Source organism: Borostomias antarcticus (genome assembly GCF_949987555.1).
Source record: "Borostomias antarcticus genome assembly, chromosome: 2".
Lineage (NCBI taxonomy): Eukaryota > Metazoa > Chordata > Actinopteri > Stomiiformes > Stomiidae > Borostomias > Borostomias antarcticus.
This window is the reverse complement of record NC_140235.1, coordinates 11015994-11026478: the sequence shown is the minus strand read 5'-3', so window position 1 is coordinate 11026478 and position 10485 is coordinate 11015994. Positions and strand designations below refer to the sequence as shown.

Genomic DNA, 10485 nt, shown 5'->3' with positions numbered 1-10485 from the left:
TGGCGTCCTTTATTACAAACCTGGAATGGCTTTCTGAAAATAAGCACTACTTAAGCACCACTAGTTAATTTCAATATCCTATCCAACTGTCATAACATTCTGGACATCTCAATAGAAGTCTTTATTAAATGTCATCAAGCTATGCATCTTCAAAAACCTCTCTTTATAGTACAGATGTTTACATTTGGTGACTAACAAATACAATAAGGCCACACCACTATTTGCACAATGAATGTCGTTACAGTACATCATGTTACAAACCCTGTTTGTCTTAAATCTTGTTGTAAACCTACAAATACTGCCAAGGATGAGTAGTTATACCAGAGAATAATTTACAAAACAAAAACAAGGACAAAGCAACCATAAAAGTTTGGCACTCAGAAATATACTTACTTTTCTTACATACTCTCCCTTTTGATGCTCCAACCTCTTCTGTAGCCACTGGAGTGAGCCCATCCAGCTCACACACACACACACACATTTGCCGAGCACTCCAATCCTGGAAAGCTACAGTATGGATTCAGTACAGTTACACAGAGGCCAATACCTGTTACCACCCCCCCCCCTCTCTCTCTCTCTCTCTCTCTCACCCCCAGGCATCATCTTTTTAAACACACACTCAACCCCCCCCCCCCCCGTCCCCGCCCCGTCCCCGTCACAATACTTCAATAACTTTCCAGAAAATGTCCTGTGGCTATAAGCCACAGCGCTGCAATGGGCTGGCCAAAGCCTGGTAAACCAGACTCATCGCGAAAAGAAATTACGTTTTCACGATAAGTCTGGACTTCTAGCCGTCTGGAACGATTTGAGCTTTCCCAGAAAATGGGGCCTACATGGAGACTGCATTTTAACTGCTGTTCCGTCCCCACAACAGGAGTCTGCTAGTAGAATGAAGCAACAAGCGGTAATGTTAACGTTAGAAGAATAAACAGCCATAAGTGAAGTTATTGCAGAAATAGACTCAGTAACAACAATTAAAGAACAAGAATATGCACTAGCGGGGTTTCTCAGCAGAAAAGACGTTTTCACCGTTCTTCCGACTGGATTTGGCAAAAGTTTGATCTGTTTTGTTACGCTGATTGGCTGAAGAAGTTCGTTTGTTAAGGCAAGTACTCTCGCCCACTCAAATCATTCTGGGCGGTTGGAAGTCCACAAGATCGTGAAAACGTCCATAAAAATAACATTTGCAATGAGTCTGGTTTACCAGGCTAGGCTGGCCGGGCAGTGGGCTCAGAGGCGGCCCCAGGGGCAGCCGCAGGGGTCGGAGCAAGCCCTCTTCCTGAGCCACAGGCCGCGCAGCTCCTCCGCCGTGTGCTGAGGGGACGACAGCATGTCCAGGTAGCACTCCTTCTCGCACAGCCAGCCCGCGTCCTGGACACCAAACACGAGACGGACAGGTCTGTTACCACTGTAGGGTGGTGGGTTCACCAAAAACGGCTGATGTCAACATGGAGGATCCTTTACCTGGTATTTTTGTGGGCCGACGGCCGCCATCCATATGCCCATGCTCACGTCTTCCCCCTAGGACGACGCGTTCCGAAGAGCAGACTCATCAAAGCCCTGACCGTTTCATCTCACAAACGGTAAGACTAGAAACATTGGCTGCATCTGGTAGGTTACCTACCTGATAGGCCTTGAGTTTCTCTGCATTGCTGGCCAGCCACCGGACCAGGTCCTGGGACACCACGTACCCAGAGCCACAGGCGAACGCTGGGTAGGCTGGGCTGGGGTACTCCAGCTCCTGCCACTTCCCAATGCGGTCCACCGCCCAACTCTGCCTGAAACTGGGTTGACAGAAACAACATTACCTCAGCACGATCTTTCCCAGGACATCTCTTTAACCGTGGGCTGCTTGAAACGGGAACATTGTCTGGGACAGAAGCAGCTCCCTAGTGTGTTTATACTGAGGAATTGAATCAACTCACTCAGTATAAATACTGCCCACCTGCACCATCGAATCGCTAGCTTCTTGGTGGCGTGGCTGGCTGGAGCGGGGTTTATGTAAGGTTGTCATGTGCGAGACAGAGCAGCCGAAATTGCACCCAGCGTGGGCGAGTAGAGGGTGGAAGCAATACTGACGAGCGACGCGGCGACACCTGTTACAGGCAACCCTGTTACAATAGCATGGACGATGCCTGTCTATCACTTTTATATTTAATCAATTAATCTATAATTCAGTGCATGTGTGCAAACCTCGTAAATGATGCACTGCTAGACTACAGGAATAGCTCAGGAGAGGAAGTGTCAACATATTCAGACAGATAGGTCAACTCTGAACTGACTACTCACTTCCCCCACCAGAAATTGCTTCTCTTCAAGCCCTTGTGGTCAATCTTCATTAATACTCTGTCCACGTCGATATAACAATCATCATCAGTCTTCAGGAGGAGATTAAAGTCAGCGTTTCCCACAGACCTGTCAAAGGGGTAAATTTGCAACCTTACAGTAATTAAACCTCAACTTGTATGATTTCGAAGAGGTTTAGAGTAGATTTTACAATCAAATACCAGTCCAGCATGAGGGAAGGGCTGGGTTCTGCTAAACAAATACTACACAGCCTCCACAGTGAAGCAGCAAACTGTACTATCAGATACACTTCCACACTAATGTCCTCATGCCAAGGGTGGGGGGTGATTACGGGCACCATCAGGCTACCCACAGCACAATTTAAGTAAATGGTACATTTTGGTTTTCCGTTTCCCAGTTGATGAGTTTCAGGGATTTGGACAATCGGTGTAGGACGGCATGGGAAGTACATACCACTTATAGAACTGCAGCAGTTTTGAAGGAACGTTCCTGTACGTGTCCACCACGTCCACAAACACCATGTCCCCGTGCCGGAGATCCTCCTGTTCCAGGGAGGCGTCCTCCGCCCGCAGCCTGGAGGCGTGGCCCGCCAGCCTCGCCTCCCGCCCCGCCAGCATCTCCGCCAGGGCCTCCCCATCTGACACAGGATGACAGGGATGAAAACAGAGAGGTTAAGAAAAAGAGAGAGAGAGAATTAGATGGAGGAGGGAAAGGAGAAAGAAAGAGAGACTGGGAACATTTACAGGGAAACAAAAGACAAACTGTTAAAGCGTAACAGAAAAAGAGGAATATCTCTTACATTTGCCACACTTGCTAGGCAAGAGAATAGACAAAGAATGGACTAAATCTGATTAGACTTCAAAGTGAACGATGTGTCTTGGTTTCCTGCTTCATTTCTTTTTCACCCAGGAACTCATATCGACTGGTTTTCACAAAGACAAAGAACAGGCAGATAATTGTGCTTAAGGGAGTTGTCACTCCACTCACCATAGATTGTGAATGTGAAGCTACCAGCCAAGCCAGGGAAGCCAAGCGCACTGCGGTGAGGCAAGATACCCTCTGCAATCTGCACACGCACACACACACACGCGCACACACACACACAAAATTAGGGGGATTTAATGCACCAAAGATTTGAATGCCCTACAATATATAAGTAACACTTACAGAGGAGAACTTCAGGACGCCTCCCCCGCTGTTGAGTTGGACCTTGGAGACGTTGAACGTGGTCAGTCCAGCCGAGTCCAGACTCTCCCAGACCAGGCCCCCTTCGAAGCCCTGGGGACAACAGAGAAGCAACCTCCAGTCGAAGCAGAGGTGAAGAGACGGGACCGGCGCCACCGCGGCCTCGTTCCGCTCGTCCCAGAGAGGGTTCAGCCTGCAGGAGACGCACCTTGGGCAGGATGAACTGCTCCACGGGTTTGTACCACACCCCGTTCACCAGGGTCCCACTGCTGATGGAGCTGAAGTGGGCCGTCACCACGGCCTCCTGCAGACAGACAACCAGGGAGCCGGCTGAGGTAAACGCAGATATCACACCAACCAGCGCTGCCAGATGAAAAAGATTTCCTCCTTATGTAAGCTCGTCGATGAGTCGTCATGATTGCATCAGATCATTATGGACGGGAGGTTTTGGCTCCACGGAGGGCGGTTTGTCCTCCACGCCCAGTGGGTCGTTATGAAGAAGTAGCCTTGAGAACCGATGGTTCTGGAGTCTAGTGGCCCATAGGTCAGGAGCCTCTGGAGCGTCGGCCGCGTTTGGCCGTGCAGGTCCTCAGAAATTAACGCGCCGCAAAATACACTCGTCTACTGTACGCGTACGCACACAGCGGGCTCAACACCCGTCCGTAGAAAACGCATGAACATTCCTGAGCGAGCGTCTAGGACAAGCCTGGCCGCTCAGCTGAGCATCTCCGTGTCCGAGGGTCCCTACCTCCTGATCCAGCTGGAGCAGCTTCACCGTCACGTTGCCCCGGAGCTCCCGGTGAGGGCCGTCGGGGAACACGCCCACCTTGGTGACCACCACGGGATGAAGGACCTTGAAGTCCAGGGCCACAGCAGACACCTCCGCCGGGGCCAGGACCGAGGGGTCAAGGACACTCACCACTTCCATCTCCTGCGCCGCTACTGTGGGGTGGGGGGGGAGGACATAACATGAGAGCCTTCCTGACATACTTAGGACTGTTAGGATTGTTAGGATTGCTGATGACTTCTTTTCAGCTGTGGAGGTGAGCTTATGAGCTGGGAATGGGAGGGTGGGGGGGGATCGTTCTCTTTAGCAGGCGTATGGGCGCGCCTTTTATAACCGACACCATCAGCAGTTTGAGAGGCTCTCTTTCATGGGGTGGCTGTCTCTGAGGTGAGCTCCATCTAGATGGAATATCTAGTCAGAGCAGGTTTCTTAATTAGAAAGGAGCCGTTTATTACCCGGGAGATCAATGAAAAGTACAAGGCTGTTAAAGGGAAGACGGTTTTTACTTTGCGCTTTCCATGCAAGTGCTCCTCGCTAGCCCGTCAGACAAAAGCCAATTAAAGTCAGAGTATCAGAGAGAGAGAGAAAGAGAGACTCTCGAGAGAAACAGAGACAGACAGAGAGGGAGTCAGTCAGGTTTACCATGAGAGAGGGGGAGAGAGAGAGGAGGAGAGAGAGAGGGGGGGAGGGAGAGAGTCAGTCTGGTTTACCATGAGAGAGAGGGAGAGAGAGAGGAGAGAGAGAGAGGGGGGGGGGAGGGAGAGAGAGAGTCAGTCTGGTTTACCATGAGAGAGAGGAGAGAGAGAGAGGGGGGAGGGAGAGAGAGAGTCAGTCTGGTTTACCACAGCAGATGTTCTCTTCTTTAGTGCTTCTAGTGCTGCCTAGATTTGATACTCCAAGACAGAGGGCTAATTAGCATATGAATGTCGGTAGTCTCGCCATGACTGTAAAAAACAACAAACTCTGCAGCCCGTGGAGAAAAAAAAGTTTTACGCTACAATGAATCATTCACTTAGTGTGCGCTTTGACCTAAATCCAGGATCAAAAACATAATTGCATTTTAAAAACAACTGTCTCTCCCAATCATGTAAATCATCTCACAGCCGCCAGACTCCGCTACCCCGCCCCTCGGTTTCTGAAGCCAATCACATCAAACACTTAGGGCCAATCACATTGTGCCGTGCATTAATGAGGCAATGGACAGCGAATATAACAGCAAAGTGTCAGCAAAGTCAACTGTGTGAAAATGCTAACAGTGGGGAAATTTCAATGGTTTTGGAAGAGAAATGGTATTGTTCAGCCGCACGACTCATACCATTTGGAGAATGTATGGGGCAGCATAGAATAGAAAGTGTATTTTTGCCATATGTAACCAGTACAGCTACATTGGAATTCTTATCGCTTGTCCTTACAATATGTTATTAGCACTGCTCAATTGCTCATTCCAGTCCTAGGTCCTAGACATTATAAGGTTCTCAATATGCCAATTTGTAGTCTAGCAGTCTATCAAACTGATCCTCATCTACTTATTCCATCCAATCATGGATGACTGTGATTGTGTCTGTAATATAGGCGGTGCAAAATAAAATGAAAGTAGGTTGTACAGAGTCAATTGCTGTTGTCTACTGTATAGGCAAGAGTCCGTTATTAGTATCTATTGTATAGGCAAGGTGTTCAAGTGTTGTCAGGTGTTAGTTCAAGTGATTGAGTGTACAGTAGTACACAGTCAATTGTTGACTATTGTACAGACAAGGTGCGAGGTGTTCAAAGTGGTCAAGTGATCAGGTATTGATCCAGGGGGAGGGGTGGGTGATAGGCCAATAAGGGTTGGGGGGAGGGGGCAGGGGACCGGAGCTGTATTGGTTGAAGTGTTAAGTCTCACATTGCCAGTCCTCCACACTTCATTTAGGAGCTACGTGAACAGAATAGTGAGCCACATACCAAAAACAAGTCAATCAAACATCAAAAATATCAGAGTACTTTGCTGCAGCCCATGATGTATTATTAACACAGTCAAAAGAAATTCACTAATGAGAAAGAGTCAGTCCTTGTTCTCAAAGATCTTCAAGAATCAAGCATGGTTTACTTTGTGAAGTGTGGGGGATGGATTTAGGAAATTAACTTTTTCCGGTACAGTTGGTCCGCCTTCATCTGTATACTACATTAGACAAGCAACCTCTGTCAACAGTTTTAAGACGGAGCTCAAAACGTACTTTTATGAACTTGCTTTTTTGATTTCTTTCATCTCACTCTTTTCTCATAGTATTTTATTATAACGTTGTATTTTATCTTACTTGTTTTATGGTTTTCAAATTTTGTCTCAATTGATGTTATGATGTTATGATATTATGTCTTATAATGCACTTTACTTTTACCATTTCTCAATTGTTATGTTTTTATTTTTAATGTCTCTTTTGTAAAGCACTTTGAACTGCATTTTATGTCACGAAAGGTGCTCTATAAATAACGTTTATTATTATTATTATTATTATTGACAGACTGGTACTGGGTGTAGATGGATAGATCAGACAGTAATAGAAAGCTGAAGCCAGCTTGCTGAAGAGGACTGCTGCCTGTAGCCTCCTTGATTCCCAGTGTGAACAGCTCTGCGTCCTTGAGCTATGGCTGAGACTGAATAAGGTTGTTAACATTTCTCAACATGGATTCTTTTCATTCTCTGTTTCTATAACACAGACTCTCGGAGCACTGAAGCATTCTCTAATCCACATGTGTGGTGATGTACTCCTCAGCTCGTCTGTGCTGGCGTAGTGCTGAAAGCTGGGTGTTGCTACTGTAGGTTGATGCAGAACTGTGAGGAATGGCTCTGTCCTCATGCAGAGAGATGGTGGTTAGAAATAATTTAGAGTTTCTGTACCTGGCTTGGTGAGGTTCAAGAGGGAACAGGAATACGGATCTTCTCGGTCCTCCTCAGGAAAGGGACACCCATGTTGACCAACGATGAACTTAACCCTCACCCTGATAGACACCAACATGCAAGAGAAATGGTTATGATGTGGTGATTTCGATACCATCCACCTTGTAACCTAGCCTAGCTTCGCCAGACCCAGTTCGCAAAAATGTGAAGGGTCTGCAGTGGCTGAGTTTATTTTCAATTTCCAAGGGGCGTTATCAACAGTTGCAGACCAAAATCCCTCTGGACGCAATGGGATAGACCTACAACCAATCAGATCAACGAAACGTGGGTTAGTCGTATGAAGTGGGTACAGTCGTATCAAACCCGCCCCATATTAGATAAACGGTTGTGATTGGCCGGGCAAATATCTGCCGGGTGGAACTCAGTCTGAATGGGAGCGCGACCAGACTGATCTGCAGAGAGGAACAGTTGATCAGGATGGCGAAGCCAGGTTGCCTGTTACCATGGTCACAGAGGTTGGCAAAAGGCCACCACGCACAATGGGTAATTGGTAGCTTGTGTATTGTAATTACCTGGAACTTTTGAGCACATCACAGAGCCGGCAGTAACATTTCGCTGTGAGTGTACACTGTACGTTTACATGTGACAAATAAAGATCCGATCCGAATCTGTGCATCTAGATGAAGTGTAGGGGGGGAAATACCGTCATGGATAGATCAGCCTTTAGACTACTTAGATAACGAGATGAAGCAAATGCAGTACTTATGGTTGAAGTCAGAAGGCTATGATTTCCATTCCAAAGATTGCTCCTTGTGAACAACCTGTTCCCTCTTGCACACAGAAAAGAGGTCTCTCGTCAAGCATAACCATACTTTAAGTTGGCCATGACCTACAGTAGTAACTACGTTAGATGCCATGGCTATAGCCTACACACACGCACGCGCACACACGCACGCACCGGTGTTGAAACGTCGGGTGTTCCCTGAGGTAGCCCAGCCAGGTGTCTCTTATGGCTTGTCTGAGGTCCTGATGGTGTCGTGCAGAGAGCACTCCCACCAGAACTTCATAGGACGGCGACACCTCATCTGGTAAAAGAAAAAACAGCTATGAACATTAGAAAAAGAAAAAAGACCATCACGCTATGTGTAAATGTGCAATGCTACTGAAGATATGAATATGCGAATCAATGATGTTGCATTAGCCTACAGATATGTAAAAAACAAATTAATTAATTAAACAATTACACAAGACTGCTATAACGCAACATTGTATCACATCGGCCACACAAGTTACAATTTAGCGGCAATCATATCATACTTGAATGTTCACAAAAGCATGCTGCATGCATTTCTTTTTAATATTTCCAGCAAGCAACGTCCTGCTTCTGTGCACTCTTGAAAGACAGCTTCGTGTTATTTTAAGAATGTTTAGCAAACACTTTGGTGAATCCAAACATTGATCTAGAGACCACATCACCGGATCCAACATAGTACAGAGTATAAAAAGTTACTGCAGGAAACACTGTAGCCTACCCGTATCCTTGCTATCCAACAAGGTGGCGGCTCTGTTTGTGACCAACCACAAGTGCACCACAACCGCGACAGCACACGGGAACAGAATAAAGGCTAGACTTCGCATGGGCAGACTCCTAGATAAAGATCCCAAAGTTTAACAGGTTGACATCGTAGGGTCCGATCTGTGCGTTCTTCCCTCCTGAAGTATAGCTCTGTCTGTGAGCTTGTAATGCATTTCTGTTCTAAATATCTCATGTCTGCCTCCTGTGTTGAGTAATGGCGATCATACAACCAATGACAGTGCAGCAGCTTTGACGCTATGCTTTCTGGGATATGAAGTTCTATGCATATGAAGTTGAGGTAAAGGAATCTCATCCCACATATTTTATGATTCAATGATTACCTTGTTTTCTCACAGTGTGAGGTACAGACACCTTAATAGCCGCATAAACAGACCGGTTTAGAGAGACTAGTCAGATTCGCAATATTAGCCTTCAGACGACCAAACAAGTTCAATCAAACACAGCTGAAGAATTTCAGAGAATAAAAGCATGAACCCACCGTGATCTAAACTTGCTCCATTCACACAGAGCTTAATCTACTATTTCCGAGGCATTAATAAGTCTTGGTAAGGCTCTGTCAACATGGGCAATATTTTTCTGTATTTATTAGAGATGTTTCACATAGCCAAGGCAAGGAAGGACAAACACAGTGAAGACATGTAGAGTGAGATTTAAAAAAAAAAAAAATCAGAAGATCTAATGGTTTATAATAGAGGTATTAAGACAAACACAGTATGTCTGGTAAAACTCTCTATTGAACCACAAGGGGTCGCCCCTGCACACCAACTGAGGAGACATTTGAACCCATCGACTGAAACAAGTAAACATCACCTTATAAAAACAAAGCACAGAGAGCATATATGCCATTTCCTTTAATTAATTTGGGGTCAATCCAGGGGTTTACAAAGCCTGCGCTTTCCCTTGTCAAATACACTATATCATATTTCTGAACAGCTGTAGTTTAAAATCCTGATCATTCTATAAGATAATTTGCAGAAAAGAACCCAAGTTTACATCAGAGGCGATATTACTCACCATAACATGTTCTCAGTTGTCCCTGTGATAAATCAGAAATAAATCCATGCACAATTCATGTTAAGCCATGAAATCCATACTTCATGTTCAGATTTGGCACCACCCTTTCACTGAGCTTAGTGAGAGTACCTTGAGGTAAGTCTCAGATGAATAAAACAGGAAAAACATGAATATTCTGCAAACAAAACAGTTTGAGCAAAATCTGTATCTTCAGTTTCAACTAGGATTCTGGGTAAAGTGTATGGTGATCAATGAGAATGCTGGAGTACCAAGAGTGATTATTTTTACAGAAATAAAATAAAAAAGCGAATGCAGAAAACCTGAAACAGAGAAGGGATCATAACATGTAAACTGACCCTTATCATTGTTTTTTGTTAAAAAATACTCAAATTGTATCAATAATTGCACATTTTATAAATGTTTTTTATCTAAGTATCATACAAGCTAAGGTACAGTAGCACTACATCATGTAGTTGTCAGTGCTGTGCAACAGATATTCCATAATACTACTCATAATAACAATTAGAATAATCATAACAATTTAAAATATTGTAAAAATTAGCAAACGCTAAGTCACTACCATGTAAAGGAAACGTTTGACATTGTGCTTTTTTTGTGGAAAAAAAACAAACCAACATAATGTAGAAAGCCTGCGGGATGACAGTGCAGAGAATACACAGCTCTCACAGATATTGGCACTGGTACCAGACTGTACACTCT

The 10485-nt window shown here is 45.4% G+C and overlaps 1 protein-coding gene across 1 annotated transcript; it reads right to left on the bottom strand.

Moving 5' to 3' along the window:
- Positions 1-669: 669 nt before the first annotated feature.
- b3galnt2 (beta-1,3-N-acetylgalactosaminyltransferase 2) lies at positions 670-8851 on the bottom strand. The gene is made up of 12 exons (XM_084461270.1): positions 8687-8851; positions 8113-8239; positions 7155-7255; positions 4241-4434; positions 3701-3796; positions 3475-3585; positions 3295-3373; positions 2761-2944; positions 2290-2415; positions 1625-1784; positions 1465-1521; positions 670-1371 (listed from the first exon to the last, which is right to left on the bottom strand). The coding sequence occupies exons 1-12, from the start codon at positions 8790-8792 to the stop codon at positions 1231-1233; spliced, it is 1482 nt and encodes a 493-aa protein (XP_084317396.1). The 5' UTR covers positions 8793-8851; the 3' UTR covers positions 670-1230.
- Between the last annotated feature and the right edge of the window lie 1634 nt (positions 8852-10485).

Bases quoted from the DNA above. Each gene is read 5' to 3' on its own strand.
- b3galnt2 (XM_084461270.1), bottom strand. From the start codon at position 8,792: ATGCGAAGTCTAGCCTTTATTCTGTTCCCGTGTGCTGTCGCGGTTGTG. The intron at 7,256-8,112 runs GTGCGTGCGTGT...GGTGTCTATCAG, and splicing joins CACCCGACGTTTCAACACCG to GGTGAGGGTTAAGTTCATCG. The intron at 3,797-4,240 runs GTAGGGACCCTC...GTCTGTCTGCAG, and splicing joins TGCTCCAGCTGGATCAGGAG to GAGGCCGTGGTGACGGCCCA.